We start from the raw sequence: 18,672 nt of genomic DNA on the forward strand, positions 1-18,672 counted from the left end.
AAATTCCGGGTATTACATTCTCCCCCCGTTAAAAAGAAAATTCGTCTTCGAATTTAAAAGAAAAGGGGTTTCACTCAAGACTGAAACTAATTAGGAACCTCTCATCTCCACTCGGCTTCTCGGGAACTTCCCTCGGCAGAAAAAAATAAACTCAACCACAAGACCCATCGACAAAATCCTTTAGCAAATCTGGCGAACCTGAGAATCCGCGATCCTGACTTACTACTCCTCGGAAATCAAATTTTCACTTACTTCCACACACTGAGGATTCAACACGAGCAAAAGATCAAAAATTCATTTCCTTAACAAAGACCTACAGATACTGAATTGATCTCCGAGAACATTACTTGGCAGGAAGTCTAACTTACATGCCACCTCACCAACCTGCCGACAAAAGTAAGAGTTTCCACACAAGAAGGGCCAACTCTGATCCTGTCAAAAATCCACTCACCAATTCCCTTCCTAATGACATGGCCCTTGCACGCACAGAAAAGAAAAAAAATCTTTAACATCCACATCACATCATCCTCGACATAACATCCATTTGATCGCATCAACCGACACAAACCATGCTATCCTGACATAAGATTCCTCTTTGACTGAAATTCAGAAGCCTCATTTATAATCCAACGTGGGGCCTATAGCACCACAGACATGCTCTCACAGCAACTCAGCTCGTCATTCAGAGAATTCTCAAACTAACATAATTTACTTGAAAGATTTACTTATTTATTTACCTCATAATCATCACTGATAAAAGCTTTATTATCTTGAAAAAATACTTTTGTAAAATCATAAAATCTCTAGCCATTTTTCTTTATATAAAATTCTACAATATCGCGCACCAGGGTGATGATGCCCCTATCACCAAGGGTTGCAATGCACGATGTATGATGCATGCCCTAAAATGAATTTATGCATGCCTAACAGTGAAATGCCATAATGAATTCTTTCGGAACTGGTGCAATATTGTATTTTAAAAACACTTGTTGTACTTAGAAAAATAAATAATGTTCGCTTAAGTTTCTCTGGATTTCGAGCGTCCGAAAACACTCCTACCACCTTTCTTAAGCTTCTTACAACCATACTCTGCACTAAATCTGACTGCGGTGCCCACCATCGAAACAACAATCGAAGCATCCAAGGGCTCGACTGCACTAATTATTAGGAGAAAGTGGTACGAGTCTACCGTGCTTCAGATCTTCCCATCACTACAAAGCTCATTCTCAACACAGCACCAAAGACAAGCTTACGAGAAAGGAAAGACTGACTCTCTAATAGTGAAAACTGAGACATTGGAGTCAATGAAAACAACAAGACATACTTGATCCTAGCTCTGCAGTACCAAGAATCTTAGCCTAGGCCGAAGGAAATCTAAACCTAAGCTCTGATACCAACTTTGTCACGACCCACTCTGTGGACCCGCGATCGGCACTAGGGAATGGGTAGGCTTAAGGCCACCGAATCCTATAGTAAGCCTGACACTCACAACTCAAACAAATCTCATCTCAACTTTTACTATTATTAATGCCATAATTTATAGTAACAATAAATTTTATACAATTAAATCGGTCTGCAAAAGAACTAGGTGAGACCCGAATCTTAGAAAATTTTCAACTGATACATCTACTATTACTACTGCGGAGAATCTAAAATTTACCAATTTACATACCAAATCAAATACATCACCCGATGATGAAGGAGTCGGGTTACTAGATAAGAGTCGCGGGAAGACTAACAGTCACGGATCTGAAAAAAAGTAAATTGAGACTGTCAGTCTCGAGAGTGAGTTAAAATCAAATAATCTAGAGACTATTGCAGTTTTCACAGAAAATATTAATTATTCGAATCAGTATATCAAACCTTTAACATAAATACAAATTATAAAATAATCATATACCATAATTAAAAAAAATGAATAAATAAATAAATAAAAATATATTTACCTTCCAAATAATTTACTTAATTAATTTCTTAAAGATCCAACAAATTGTGTATAGAAAAAAATAACTCATTTAATTGTCTAATATTAAAATTCAAAATTTTCATTTAAATCATTCTAATTAAACCAAATAAAAATAAAATAAAATTAATTTAAATAAATACTCATTATTAAATATATAAAAATACCGGGTATTACATTCTCCCGACGCCGACTCCCCCTTCTTCTTCCTTTTTCTTCTTTTCTTTTCTTTCTTTCCTTATCGGCAACTAGTCCCTGAACTTTTCTTCTTTACCATTTAGTCCCTCAATTTTTTAATTACAACAATTTCATCCTGCAAAATTTCCTATTAGCTCTTAAACTTTTCTCTAGCTTTTCAATTAAGCCTCTAACTATTTAATTTGGGCCAAATTAGAATTATTAAATATATACAATTACATATTTACTCTTGCTTTTAAATATAAAATTACCAAAAAGCCCTTGCTAACATATTTAATACAAAAATACCAAACATACAAATTTTCATTAAAACCTCATATTAGTAAAATTATAATTTTAATCCTTATTCCAAATTAAATTTCTAATTTAATCCTAACACACAATTAATTTAATTAATCAATTGCTAAATATTTTTCAATTAAAATTTAACACCATTAACTAATTAAAATGTCATTTTCCTTAATAATTCTTTTATAAAGCACCATTTACTAATTCTTTCATAACTTTTAATATAGAAATTAATTTATATTTTCATATTGGAAAAAAAATTTGGATGACCAAAAATATAATTTATTTCTCAAAAAATTTATTTAATTAATTTCTTAAAAATTAAACTAATTGGATATAGAAAATAATTTCCTTATGTCTAGCATTAAAATTCTATTTAAATCATTCCAATTAAACCAAATAAAAATAAAGTAGAATTAATTTAAATAAAAACTTATTTATTAATTATTATTTATGTTATCATATTATTAAAGGAAAAATTCCAGATATTACAACAGTTAAATTATTTAATATTTTTTGTAACATAGTTGAACATAAAAAAATTACTAATTTTATCCTAAAAAATTTCATTTTGTTAAAACTACGGAAATGGTTAATTGTATTTTGTGAGCTATTTATAACTTAAAAAATTATATTTTTATAAGAATTTAATATCTCAACTGGTATTATTATTTTTCTGTTTATAATATTTTTTACAATTTTTAAAATTAAATATAAATCGTATAATCAGAAAACAGATAATAATTTATAAGATTTTCCACATTTAGATAATTTTTCTAAAATTATCATTATTAAGTAATTTAAGTTAAGTACATAATATATCTAATCTTTTTAATTTAAAATACTTTAATGAATTATTAAGAAAATTATTAATGCTAATTAAAATATTTTAAAATTTTATAAGATTTAATAACTAATGTAATATATATTAAAAAATTTTGACCATTGATTTTTTTAAAGTATCTATTTTTTGGACTCTAATACCGGTCTATGCCTTGAGCCTTTTACTGTCGCGTGACATCGATATTTGTTGCTGTCATGGCCTCCAAGAACTTCATCATCATCCCCTCTCCCTCGGACCAGAGTTCGAACATCTCTGTCTCTCTCTCTCTCTCTCTCTCTCTCAGTTGGTTGTTCTCTCTCTCAGTTGGTGCCATTAGCGACAACCTTCTCCTTTCTCTATCACCGCTTACTTCTTTTCTTTCTTCTTTCTTTTCTCTTTACCCCTGGTAAAAGTCCTATTAGACCCTCAAACTTATTTTTTATCTCCCAATTAAGCCCCTACTTTTAACATTAGGATTAGATTGAGATTAAAAAAGAAATAATAAATCACTACATTTACCTTACTATTGATAAAAGAATGATAAAATGCCTCTATCGACTATAATCTTTACTAGAATATCATAGACAAAAATTTACAAATAAGTCCTCATTCTTTGACCCAATTAACTTTTAATCTTCCTAAACTCCCAAAAAATTATTAAACCCCAATACTTACTTAATTCCAACCAATTATATTTAATAAAGATATTTAACCTATTTATTATTTTGTAACACCAAGAATACTCGAAAATAAGTCAATTAATAATATCTCAACTATATATGTAAAAACATAAAAACCACTTGAGTAAGTAATCTAAATATTCTGAAATTAAATAACACTAACACTATTATTATTTTGGGTACGGGTGCTACACATTTTCCTTTTCCTTTCATTAAAATTGATAAAGGTTTGATAATTTTCATTTATAATAAATATTTCTTAATAGAAAATCAAACATTTACAATTCAGAAAATAGATTTTTTTTTTAAAAAATAAAAAAAGAAACTAAGTGATGGATTTATTCAATGTATAGAATAAAATCAATTTATGTAGTTAGAGCAAAATTTAAATTAAAAAAAAATTGATGTAATAAATCATTCATTTAACTCATCATCATAATTCATAGAGACTGAGACTGCTCTTTTTGTTGCTTACCTATTTCAGGAAAAAAGACAAATGCACAAATAAATTGGTTGTCTGACTGGAAAAGTTGGTGACATTTTAAAACATGGGGGCACGTCGCTTGTTCATATGGCACACGTTTACCATGCAAGCCAACAGCACATTCCTCTTTTTGCTTTTTCTCATGAAATATTAAAATTCACTAACAATGTTCACATCACATTAAATTAAAATCTATAAAATATGCAAAAAAATTTAAAATTAAAATTTATATATTTAAATAAAATAAAAAGTGACTTAATATTTTACATAATTAAATAATTATAATTAATTAAATTCTAGTAAAAAAATAAATTTTTAAATAAATTTTATACTAATAAATTAATATATTATATAATATTTAAAATATATCTTTTAATTTTATTATTTTATTTTTATTGTTTCTTTCATTTTTTTTGCTTATAAAGTAATTTTGATTATAGCTTTCAACTAAAACATTGCATAAGTAATTTTTATAATAAATAGGTAAACCCTTTTGAATTTCGGTTAAATTGTAGCTAAACTTTTAGATTTAAAACTAAATTGTAGCTAAATTTTTAGATTTAAAACTAACTTAGTTATACTTTCAAATTTAAAAAGAGTTACTTTTTTTATAAAAATATTTAATACAAAAATAATCTATATATTTCACTTAATTTAAGCTAATATAAATATTAAAAATTTTATATTATAATAAATTAAAAATTTTAAAAGATATTTTTATATATTAATATTTATATATTTTCTAAAATATATTTAGAATGTATTTATGTTATTATATTTTAATTTTTTTATTAATGTTATTTGTATAATATAATAATATAATAATATTTTTTATTATTATCACTTCATTAATAAAATTAATTTTTTATCAAATTATAGTATTTTTATAATTATAAACTTTATAATTCCGAATATATCACTATTTATCTTAAAAATTAATCCTTTCATTTTATCATATCATATGTAAGATTTAATCAATTTTAAGGCTAAAAGTAGTCGAAAAGACTGCTTTTAGTCTTTCAACTTACTTTCTTTAACATATGCACAGAAAGGTATTAGAAAGGTATTAGCTCTGTCTTTTACAAGATAAAAACTAAATAATGAAAATTTTCCTTCCACTTTTAATAAGAAAAATCATCAATATAATTATTAATTAAAAATAAATTTAACTCTAATAATATAATTATTCTAATTTTTTAGAATATTTAATATAATTTAAATATTTCATTACATTTTAACTAAAAATTCAAGGCTTATCCATGGATTTTGGCTATAATTTTTGTCTTTACATAATCCAGATATAACAAACAAACACTATTGACTTTATTCATTTTCATGGTCTTCTAGATACCATGCAAGCAAGCCAAACACACTAATTTTTTATCAGGAAATTGTAAGATTTTACATGCAACAAACACTAATAACTTTATTCATGTTGATCACCGTCTTCTTCTTGTTCATCACCCTTTAATTCAAGTCAAAATTAAAATGACATTTGGCATCACCATAAGCTTCAAGATTCTCCTCGCTCAATCTGCAAATCCTCCAGTCAGGCAAAACTTTAGCACCTAATCGCTCATAGAACTTATGAGATCTCACATTCCAGTCGATCACCGTCCACTCCACTCTCCCATACCCCATTTTCACCGTCTGAGAAGCCACCGCGGAGAGCAGCAACTTCCCCATTCCAAACCCTCTGTGACCCTCTCTGATGAACAAATCCTCCAAATGGAACCCTGGTTTTCCCATGAACGTCGAGAAGTTGGGGAAAATCAGAGTAAACCCAACGACAACAGCATCACCACCGCTTGTACTCTTGAAGGTCTCAGCGTCCGGGTCGATTACAGGACGATCAATCTGGACAACGCGCTCAACGGGCGTGAAATGAGGGGACTCAATTCTGGGTAGAGGTTTAGTGGAAACCTCAGCAAGAAAGGTGGTAAAAGATTGGAAAGGAGGTGATTTGAAAAGATGGGCGGAAAGGGAAGATTCAGTGGCTTCAAAGGTGTCAGCAAGGTGATAGTAATCAGCCATTTTGTAGATGAGCTTGTGGATGTGAGGGACATCCTCAGGTGTTGCCAGGCGAACCCTTGTGTAGAGTGTGGAGAGGAAAGGAGTGGCAGAAACTGGAGCCATTTCTTGTTTGTAATGCAGAGTAGCTTTTGTCAACAGAGACTAGAGAGGGAGTTTAGAGATTTCGGATGGGATAGCATAGCGAGTTTGGGTGGTGATCCTTTTATATTCGAAAACCTAGAAAATGGATGTATCCAGCTACCTGCACATGTTTATTAATATTATCAACACGAGTTAGAGTTGTTGGAATTTTCTTTTAATTAATTAAAAGTATGTGCAATCCCACTAATCATGATGCAGATTATTTGTTGATTTATTGCTTAAACTAGTAAGTTTTATTTTTTATAACCCCACTTCGCTTCCACGAGAAAATCTGACAGAAGGCACTGAATTAATGTAATGCTAGTTGTGTCATTTGTTTATTCGTATTTTATATACTCATTATTATTATTTTAATTATTAATTTATCAATATTATTATTATTTTAATTATAAAATTAAATTAGTAGATATAATTTAATAAAATTTTAATATTAATATAAAATTTAATTTTTAAAATTATTTTATTAATATTTTAAAATTTATTTATTATTTAATTTTAATATTGTATAAGTTAATATATAATACAATTGATATTATTATTTTTAAAATTAAAAATTTATTATATAATCAAAAATTAATTTATTGTTGAATATAGCATTAAAATTTTATTTTAAGATGTTATTTTTAAAATTAAATTTATTACCTAACTACAAGATTAATTTATTAGTCAATATAATATTAATATATAATTAATATTTTATTTTTTAAAATAAAAACAGTATTAATTTAAAAATTATTTATTAATTAATGTAATATTAAAATATAATCAATATATTATTTTTTAGAATTAGAGTTAATATTTCATTAAGAATGTAATTTATAGATTAATAAATTAATAAAAAAATTAAAATTATATATAAATTTAAATTTTATATATCATAAATAAATATAAGTATTAAAATAAAAATTATATAATATTAAAAACTAAATATATATATCATAAAATTTTAAATTTTAAAAGTTAATATATATATAATATATTATATATATTATGGATTGAAAAAAATCAGGTTGAGAAAGGATAATTCAGTATGTAATTCAGTAAATGCATCCTTCTCGGTAGGCGAATGCAAAAAGGAAAAGAAAACGAAAAACAGAGAGAAAAACAAAACGTGCAACTGTCATTTCGATCAGAGAAACACATGTAATTATATTTGGTTTTATCCAAGATTATGTAAAAGTTGGGAAGTTGTATTAGAAGATTCCCTTAATTGTCAAGAAAATTTAAAACTTTTAGATGTAGCATAGCATGTATGTAAATTTTCAAAATTTAGCATCAAATGATTTTAATTTTGAATTTTGATGAAATAATTAATAAAATTTATTGACGTAGTATGAATTTCAGCAACAATAATAAAAAGGAAGAATTGAGTAAGCACTCTTATTATTAAAATATTATTATTTAAAAATATAAAATTAATAAAATGTTAAAGTTAAGAAAGGAAAAAAAATTAATTTTTATACTTAAATATTAATATTTTAATAACAGAATGAGTCAACAATCCTAATGTTTACTCGATTCTTTTTTATTGTTGCTGGACCAAGCTAGCAAATTTGATAAATAATTTAACTAAATATTAAAATTGAATTCAATTTTAGAATATAGTGTTGAAATTAAAAATTTAAAAACTACGTGTTAGATTTAATAATAAGTGCAAAGTTTAGAATTTATTTACAAGTTAGGAAGTCGTATTATAAGATTAGTATTGTTATTGTATTTTAATTCATAAATATTTCTTATTTAAATAATTAAGATAATCTGATTTATTTCAGTTTTTTAAATTTTTTTACAACTACAGTTTCTGTAATAATCATTCATATATAAATAATAACAACTAAAACATGTTAATAACAAAAACTTATTTAACTTAAATATTTTAATATTTTATATTTTTATGATATAATAATTTAAAATAAATTAATGGGAAACTTGTTTCTGATAGAATTTTATAATTTTAAAAAATCTGTAATTTATATTTTAAAACTCTACAAAATCTTAAAATTTAATAATTATTATAAATAAAGTCGCATAAGTGGAAACATAACATATTAATAAAATAGATTAGAGATATACCAAAGTTTAAATCAACTGCTTTTCAGGAGAGATATATATATATATTAAAATATTAAATTTCATAATTACTTATATACAATTCAAAAAATATTGACCATTATATTTATTCTTTTACTAAACATTAAGATAAAGATGAGAAAAATGATATTTTAATTAAAATAAAAGAATTTAAAAATAAAAATAAAAATTAAATGTTCTAAAATTGTCAAATCAACTTTAATCATTCATCAACCGTAAGTTTTTTTTGTAGTCAATCATCTCGCTATTCAAATTTAAATAAATATATAAAGATATTAATGCTTATATGCTCTTAAGTTCAGTTCTAAAGAGATCGAAAACAAAAAGGAAATGCAAGGCTTAATGACGTCTTAGGGCATCCAATTTATTGACAAAGAACTTACCCTATCCAAATGAAATTCCTGGATAATACATATGATAAGGCCCAGGGGTTAATAGGCTCCCATCCCTTTCCGCTAGCCCGCGTGGAAAGCAAAGCTAATCTAACGGATTGCCCCTTCGACATAATGGTATGACCTTCCTTTTTAGAGTACAACGCCTTCGCTCAGTTTTTCAAATGGGGTTGAGTTGATGGCAGTAATAAAAAATTCATCTAAAATATATATATAAATATATATATTTGGAGTGGTAGAAATATATTCTTTCCACAAGAATACTAAGAAGGGTTAGCTAAGAAATGAAAACAAATTATTAATTAGAGGTTGGGCATTTCCACTCTTGCCTTTTCTTCTTTTCCCCATTTCAATTAGCATAGACCAAAGCCTACCAGTGATTGAATATACTTGTGCAAAGAATCTATCCACATCATCTTCTTTCTAATAATATTTTGAAGAAAAGAAATTGTGAGAGTGTATATATATTAGTGACCTTATTAGGCTCATGGAAAATATATATATGTAATAATCCAACTCATGTTCTGCATATGGTTATATATTATATATATAAAATATCAATAAAACTTTTATCAGGATTGACCGGCTCAGCTCACTGTCAGGATCAGGTTCCTATATCTTTCCTTTTTTTCCTTTTCTGATGAAATCTTTCAGGATCTTACAGATTGCATTTGCATGTGGCAAATCGTTTGTGTTAAGAAATGATCAACGACTTCTTATAGTTATATAAATAGTACCTTTTATAATTGTTTTCCTTTTCTGTACTAATTTCTTTTGTTTCCCTACCTAATAATTGAACCTTTGCAAGCTTTCCAGCTGTGCCCATCAGTAAATCTCTTAGGCTGTAAATGTAAATGTAATGCATGTAGCAGGTGCTCTTGTAATCGCGGCATCTCGGGTACCTATTTTAAACACGAGAAATTTATAAAAATATCTAAATATAAGGGTTGCTTAATTTTTATATCGACATTTTTAAAATTTTACAAAAATATAATTTAAAGTCAAGAAACTCACTTCTATACTATCCATGCAAAAAACATATATGTTTTGCTTAACAATAGATCAAAAACGCTAAAATATTATAGTAACTAATTCAAACAAAATCACCACATCAAATCTCAAGAAATCAACTAGAAATTTCGACCAACAATTTGCAATAAACAAAAGAAATAAGAGAAGAGAAAGCTACCTCAATTATCAAATTCGAATCTAAAAACAGTTAATTCAATCTTATCTATCTATCTTTTTATCTCTTGTTATTTTGAAAAGAAAAAAAATATTAAAATTCTTTAAAACAAGTATATTGTATGATTTTTTTAATTACTTATATAGAATAAGATGATTAAAAAATTTAAGTTCTTAGATCTAAAGATAAGTAAGTAATCAAACTTTCCTCCAAAAAATTCAGAAAATTATATATAACAAGTATATAGATATATACTATAAGTGTATCTTTTGAAATTTTACAAAAATATATTTATATTTAGGTATTATTGATATATATCCTATAAAGTATTTGTATATTGACTATTATATTGATATAATTAATAAGAACAAAAAATAAATCAAATAATATACTATAAAAAAAGATTAAAATAAAATATAAAATAAATTTTAAAAGTTACAGTAAAAATATAGAATGAGTATACAATAAATATATATTAGAAAAAATAGTATACAGCCATGAGTATATAGAAGCATACAATAAGTATCTATTATAAAATTGTAAAAAATTAATATTTAAACCATGTCCGATTCATCTATATGTTGTATAAAATTTGTATATGAGAATTAATGAGTATATGCGGTATACAATATATATATTTGCAATAAGTATATAAAACAGATTTAAAAAGTGAAACATTAAAAGGTAAAACAATGAGATATAACTAGTATATTTCAAGTTTAATATATTGCGACTGTTACAATAATTTTGTAAACTTCGTGTAAATAATATCAAAACAAATCAAATCAATATAGAGCAAACTAAAATAGAGAATTGATATCAAGTGAAACAAAATTATCTACCACTATAAATAGAAGACAATGCAAGCCTTTTATTCTATCTAGAATTGAAGAAGATAAAGAGTTACTTCACCAAATACCCTTTGTGTATAACTACTAGAGAGATTCAACCATAAATCAACTACTTTGCATCAAGTTCAATGGGGACAAATCTATAATATTGAGTGACTGAAGAATCAATTTTAGGACATGTCTTAGCAAATCAAGATGTAGCATATTAAATAGAGTGTGCAAATTTGATAACAAGAGATGTTGTAGAAAAAATTAAAAGGAGAATGTGATAAGTATATAACGAGTTTATTTCAGATATATGATACTCTGATTCTTACTAAATCTTCTCCATTCAAATTTTAAAATTATTTTTTTTATATTTTTCATTTAAATATGGACACAATATCTATTTTTCTTTACTATAAGAGATATTAGCAAGAAAACATGAGGTATGTAAACTTTGATGTACTGGGCAATTCTTATACCGAAAAATAATAACTTTCCAAACCTAATGGTTAACAGTGTATAGTATACTATAAGTATATAGTTTACACCGAATTTATTTGAGTATACAAGTGATATCATTAAAGTATATTATAAGTATTTTATAAATATATAAAAAGTATCTTCTTAGTATATTCTAAATATATTTAACTTACATTTAAGTATGCTTATATCTAAGTATGTCTTTGATGGCCAAAAGTACTAACACTTACACATTTAAACTAAATCAATAAATTTTTGCATATATACCAATCATTCATAACAAAGTTAAACAAATAAAATTTATAACTTAGAATATATCTATAAGAAAATGATACCTACTTAGTATCAAAGTTAATAATTCTATCACTAAACCTATTAATAATACCATAAAACTAGTTCATCATGTACAATGCGTCAATAAAAAAAAAAAACCACATGGAAATCACATCAAATTTCTCTCTCAAATTTTCTTTAGTCTATCCACTTTCTTAAGCTTGCTACATGATTTAGATTCACTATCAAAACTTTCATCTTTTTTAGATTTTACATAAAAGAACAATATGATCATAAATCTCTTCCGATGTTCATAAGCTTGTTGGTTGAAAACTATAGATATATCTACGTTTTTCCCATAAAAATATAAAACTAGTAAGATAAAAGAATTAATAAAAGCTACAAGTTTTTTTTTTTTTAAATCTAATAAAGAATTATAATAATTTTCATATTTTGCTTCTTTAACTATGTTGATTATATTATGAATGTACTGTCATTTTTGAATTCATTAAAATCTTTATATTTGTTGCATAAGTACTATAGATTCTAATAAATAATTTTAAACACTCAAAATGACTATTAACTAATTATAAAAAAATTAGTTACACAAGTTTTAATTCATGAAATAAAATCATGAAATTGAATATAAAAGGTATTGCTATTAAATGACATTTAATTCTTATTGTAGCTCGAAATATGCAAATAATTTTGAATTTTGTCCATTTTTCTATATAGGTATCACCAATTATTCTACTTTAACATTTTATATCCTTTTCTCATGATAATACCCAAACTCTAGTATTACCAAAACCCCATCTTAGTTGGTCTGGCTAGAGCTACTCCTGAGCTTCCTGATCGTTCTACGATTGCTATTAGAATAACTGGTGGATTGTGCTGCTGCGATAGGAATAGGTCATGGTGGTGAGGAGGAAATTGAGATTGACAAAGATGAAAAGGGTTGTGAATAGATAAAAAATTTAATGAATTTGAAGTTTGCTTTTTTACTCAGTATGATGAGAATGACAAACAAGCCAATACTTTTTGGGAAGCAATTGATAAGATAATGAATTCTAGAAGAAAATGTAATTGACACTGCCGCCATTATCTCTATCAAATTTAATCACAAAAAATAGAATAACTTTTGTACGACATTACTAAACTTAGAAAAAAAATCCTATTTTCTATTTTCAATTTACTTATTAAATGTATCGTGAGTCAACAACAAATTTACCGATTCATTTTTTGAATGGAAAAAAAATAATAAGAATCATAGTATTATATACCTGAAATAAACTATTATATATTTAATATATATTTTTCACTGTTTACTTAAAAAATTACTTTATAGTTTTTAGAAAAATAATTTTTTTTCTATATAATGTATAATTGATTTATTCCTTTTATATATCTATATCATATAATAGTCAATACACAAAAAACTTATAAGTTTTTGATCTTTAGTTTAAGAAGTTACAGATCTTTAGTTTTTCTGTTTGATATTGTGTATTTATGAATTACTCATGAGATTTCTCTTAGATTTATTGTAATTTCTTAGAGTTTGTATCAATATTTGTCTTGAAAAGAAATATATAATTTTTGTTGTTGTTAGATGCCTTCACTATCCATGACAAACAATCAGCTAAAAAAAAAAAAAAACACATTGCGTGAACAACAAACCATCGATTTAAAAAAAAACAGTGGAAAGTTTTAGAAAAAATGAAAGACAAAATTAAAGATTGAGAAAAATCGAAATTGGAGAAAATAAAGAAAGAAAATTGTAATCAAATAGAAGATTTAGTGCAAAAATATCGCTATATGACAAAAAAGAAAACAAAACCAACTACATAACTTTAAAAATAAATAAATAAAAAAGTATAAAAGTAAAGACATAAAACGGAGCGTATAAAAGTAAAGAGTAAATAAAATAACGTGCAAGGTATGATTTTCTCTTTGAATATAAACAATCGAGTTAATAAGTAGATATTATTTATTATAAATATTTTACATTTAAACATCAGTTATTTAATATTAAAGGTATTTACGATTTATTTTCTGAAATTTTTATATTGAAATAGTTAGAAATTCACTTTTAAACATTATACTAAATTCTCTTTTTTAGTTTGTAATAATATATAATTTTGTTGTTAGTTTTTTATTAAGTTAAAATAAAAGTATAAATAAAATCCTTTAATTAAATAAATAAAATATAAATGAGTGATAATTATCTTCTCCTGAAGTCTGTCATATTTATACTAACTTTTAATAAAATATTAAATTTTCTTTATAATTTATAATAATATACTATTTTCCTTCTTATTAATTTTCCTGTTAGTTTAGGCCTATCTTTACTAAATAGCTAAATTGAAATATTCTTTTTATATTTTAGTATTAATTTATTTTTAATATATAATGTAAGTTGTTCGAGTTGAATAACTGAAATGAATGTTTTTCAAAAAGAATTATTATCTTACTATATTTATATATTATATAATCAAAATTTATCATTTAATTCAATTATTTATATTTATAGAAATAATTAAATAATCTACATTATAAATCACAATATTTTTATGTTTAAAACTACTATAAAATCAATAATTACTAAAACTTTTATATTTGCTTTTAGTTAATTAGAGTGTAGTTCTGCGTTTTTGCCTTAACTTAATAACAAAATTAATTAAATAACCAATTGAAAAGAGAATCAGTATATTATCACAAATTATAAGGAGTATTTAATATTATATTAAAAGATAAAATCCTGACTAGTATAATATGCAAATCGTAAAAAAACTAATTATATTTACTACTTAATACTAATAATATATATTACTTATTTATCAATTTAATATATATTATATCAAGAATTTTCCTAAATTCTTAAGGTTTTTTGAACAAAGTATGTATTATTAATTAAGTTACTTGCAACTGTGAACAAAATCAAATCTCAAATAGAATCTCATATCATAAATACTAAAATTAGGCTATTATTGTAATTAATGTAACTATTATTATTATTATTATTATCATTTGGTACTTGAAGGAACCATTTAATATTTGGCCTCGTGGAATAGAAAGAAGAATATATTGTGAATATCCTATTAACATCAATAGGATATTCACAATATTTTACTCTGTGTCATATTTTATTATTTGACAAGATTGGTAGGAATTTTGAATGTATCTAGTCCTACTGTTGACTACCTTATCCTCTGCGATTTTTTTTATGTTTAGCTAATCTGACATGGCACTCATTATTTTTATAAAATTATCTTTTAATTTAAAAATATTAAAAAAATTATAAAAATAATAAATGTCACGTCATATGATTAAGAAATAAGACAAAAATATTAGTTTAAGGGACACAGCTCAACTAATCACCAAAATGCATACCTATTTAAATGTATTTTTTATATATATATATTATAGTCTAGGACAGAAATTCAAATTTAATTTCTTTTTTAGATGTTCACTTATAAGTTTATGTAAATTTATATGCAAAAATTGGTCAAATGCTTCTTTCACATTTTGTTTATGCAAAATTATAAAATGTAATTAGCTGAAGAAAGTTGGAGGAAAGAGAAATTGATTAGATACAAAATCTAACTCCTTAATTTAATTTAATTAGAATAATATTCTAAGATTAATTTAAATAAATAAATAAAATCAATAATGATAAATAATTTTATTTAATTAACTAACTACTACGTACGTATTAGGTCATTGTAATAATGGGGAAGTAGGATTAGGGAGTTGGAAATCTTCATGGAAACCTGTGTAGGATTGCCGTGAAAATTACATTTCTTGGAAAGCACCAATTTCATAGTTTATCTCATCTACACGTTAAATTTGAATTGCTTTCTCTATTGATATTTTAAAAGAGAAAATTGCATACCCTATCCATTATTTTACATTCTTTTCTTTTATACCGCCTATTCTGAAATCTTATTTTTCACTCGTTTATTTTATATTTTTTACACTTTTGAACACTTTTTTAATATTTATATATACTTTTACATCTTTTTTTTACTTTTATATTTTAAATGCTGTTAAGTATATAATATTACTCGAAATATATTATAATATATTTTAATGATACTTTTTATTCACTCGAAATAAATTTGGTGTAAATTATATGTTTATAATACAAAAGATACAAAATACTATATTATTGTTTAATTATGAAATTTGAAAAATTATTGTCATTCGGTACGAGAATATTTGTTTAATCAAAATTTACATATTTTATATTTTTTTTATCAATATCTAATATATTGAAGAGAATAGGGATTGTATGCGTATTTATATAGAAAAATTAAAAAAATAATTTAAAATTTGAATGAAAATTAAATTTGAATTAAAGTATTATTTATCTGAAATAAATTTATTATATATTTAATATATATACTATTTATTATTGTATTTCTTAAATCTTTCAATTTTCTAGTTAATAATCCGTTTCTAGAACTTGAAAAAGTCATAAAATGTGTTAACTTTTCTTCGGTAATATCATCCACTTTAGGACAATAGTAAGCAATGACATAAAATGAAATATTGGAAACGAAAGTAGGTAATTAAATCTTGATACCACCCAATTTCAACAATTTTATAACATTCTTCATTTCTAGTTCAATTTCAAAAACAAGTCCATTCAAAGTTAGTTCACTCTCTGTATTATTGGAAGAACACCTCTGATATGGTCTCACTGGTCTATATAAACTTGACTTGGCCACCCTAGCAATATTTATGAAGTCAAAAAGAGACTGTAAGTTTTCATACTCCTTTATTAATACTTAAGACTATTAAGAAAATATATAAATACAATGAGCTCTTAACCCATCAATTTGCAGTTGTTTATACGACATAATAGCATATCTACTGCTCAAATTGCTATACAAACTCAACTTTAAACAAATAGCCTCTTTTGATAATTAAAAAATGGCGTATTTCAATCCTATAGTCATCATAATCTATATTGGCTTAATGTCGTTATAAGATAATTACTTTTCTTTCCCATCACAGAAAATAAGCAGTAGTAATGATGCCTAATTTTCTAATACAAAATATTAATTTTGTACTTACCAAAATGATATCATCGGTTCTTTAATTCTTAATGACCACCACTCTCCTGCCTCCACCACCCCCAAAAATTTATGTCTTTAGATATCTTCATCTTTTTATAAAATTTTAGACGTTGTCCGCTACGGTGGCAACTCCCGCTATCACCACCATCGGAACGACTTCGCATCACTACCACCAACACCACTACAAATGCTATCGGGAGTATAAGAAGAATGGAAAATGGAAAATCAGAAAAATTATCAAATATGTTGTGTATAGCAAGAGTAGAGAATGAGATAGAAATGAAAATAAAGTAGAAAAACAGAGAAGTTGGAAAGTAGAAGAATTTCATGAAAAATTTAGCATAATTTTGTAAGTGCTTAGAATTTGATGTATAAATGTTAGTTGGTTTAATTTTTTAGGGATTTGTGCAGAAATTCTCATTTAAAATGGAGATAAAGGGTCAAATAACCCTTAAAATTTGTGTCAATGGCTAAATAGACCTAATTTTACTCTCTTTTTTTCTTCTAACAATTAGACCCATAATTTCTACTTAAGAATCAAATAACTTATAATTGACAGAATTAGGCAAATGCATTATACATTGTTAAAAGAGAGAGTGATTCGTTTCTTAATAAAAGAATACAAAAGATGGAAATAAAATTAAAAAATAGAAAATGAATGGCAAGAAAAAGGAGAACAAATCAAACACTGGTCGATTCTTTTTCTTCATAAAATCCAAATCAAGTTGACCCTCTATTCCTATTCCATGTCTATCATTTTCCTTCCACTGTTATTCACCAAATCTTCGTCATCAATGTATCAAATTTGACCTTCAATTTCCTCATCATTTGAAACTTCCTCAGTTTTACTGGTTTACAAAAAAATTAAATGTTTTGCAGTTGGGTTAGTGACTTTGAAGACGATGGTGGTGGTGTCAGTTGGCGCTAATGGATTACGATTGTGCGGTAAGTTTAAGAAGTTAATTCTTTTTCAATTTGATTTTTTTTTTTTTAATTTGATATTGGTTTTTCAATTTGATGGGCTTGATAATATGGTTCTGATGGCAGAGGCAGAGAACGAATTAGGTTTCGGTGTCCGAGATCTAATGGATTTCATTGTCTTTAACAACATTAGCTTTAACGAAGGCAACGATGACTTTCATTAATCAATGCATCAATTGGGCTTGTTTGTGATTATATAGTATTTATGATTAAGAACTTTTTTTGCAGTTTTTGGTGACGGTGAGTGAATGGCAATGATGTTGTAGCAGTTTCAATGACGGTGGTAGCTGTTGTGAATGGTGGAGAGATGACGTGGTAGTAGCTGCAGTGCCGGTGATAGGGGCGATGCTGGTGATATTGATAACGGTAATGGTGGCTGTTAATGATGGTGAGTGATGACGGCGGCAGTGGTTGTTAAGCAATGTTGAGCGGTGGCAGGAAGTGATAATGAATGGTGGTGGTTAGGGCTGAGCATGGATCGGTTCAATTCGGTTATCTATAAATCACCAGTACCATACTAAATTTTGGTTATTTTAAAATTAAAGGTACCAGTACCGGACCAAATATAAAATGATCTAATACCGTATTGTATCAATTTTATGGTTAAATACAGTTCGGTTCAGTGCTATTTTCGGTTCTAAAAAATTTAAAAAACACAACTTTAATCTCATCTTTAATCAAATACATTTAGAGAAAATATGATTATCAACTTAAAAAAAGTAGTATGAAAATCTGAATTAG

At 25.7% G+C, this 18,672-nt stretch overlaps 1 protein-coding gene and 1 long non-coding RNA gene across 2 annotated transcripts; one reads left to right on the forward strand and one right to left on the reverse strand.

The window, feature by feature from the left end:
• Positions 1-5,737: 5,737 nt before the first annotated feature.
• Positions 5,738-6,667, reverse strand: LOC8268571 (probable acetyltransferase NATA1-like). The gene has a single exon (XM_002530879.4). The coding sequence runs from the start codon at positions 6,570-6,572 to the stop codon at positions 5,904-5,906; it is 669 nt and encodes a 222-aa protein (XP_002530925.1). The 5' UTR covers positions 6,573-6,667; the 3' UTR covers positions 5,738-5,903.
• Positions 6,668-17,559: 10,892 nt separating this feature from the next.
• Positions 17,560-18,559, forward strand: LOC125370451. Its single transcript, XR_007216452.1, has 2 exons — positions 17,560-17,895; positions 18,160-18,559. It is a non-coding gene; the product is annotated as an uncharacterized LOC125370451 (long non-coding RNA).
• Positions 18,560-18,672: the final 113 nt, after the last annotated feature.

This window comes from Ricinus communis, chromosome 6, assembly GCF_019578655.1.
Source record: "Ricinus communis isolate WT05 ecotype wild-type chromosome 6, ASM1957865v1, whole genome shotgun sequence".
Taxonomy (NCBI): Eukaryota; Viridiplantae; Streptophyta; class Magnoliopsida; order Malpighiales; family Euphorbiaceae; genus Ricinus; species Ricinus communis.

What these genes read in the sequence shown, in the direction of transcription:
- LOC8268571 (XM_002530879.4), bottom strand. Translation starts at nt 6,572, where the DNA reads ATGGCTCCAGTTTCTGCCACTCCTTTCCTCTCCACACTCTACACAAGG.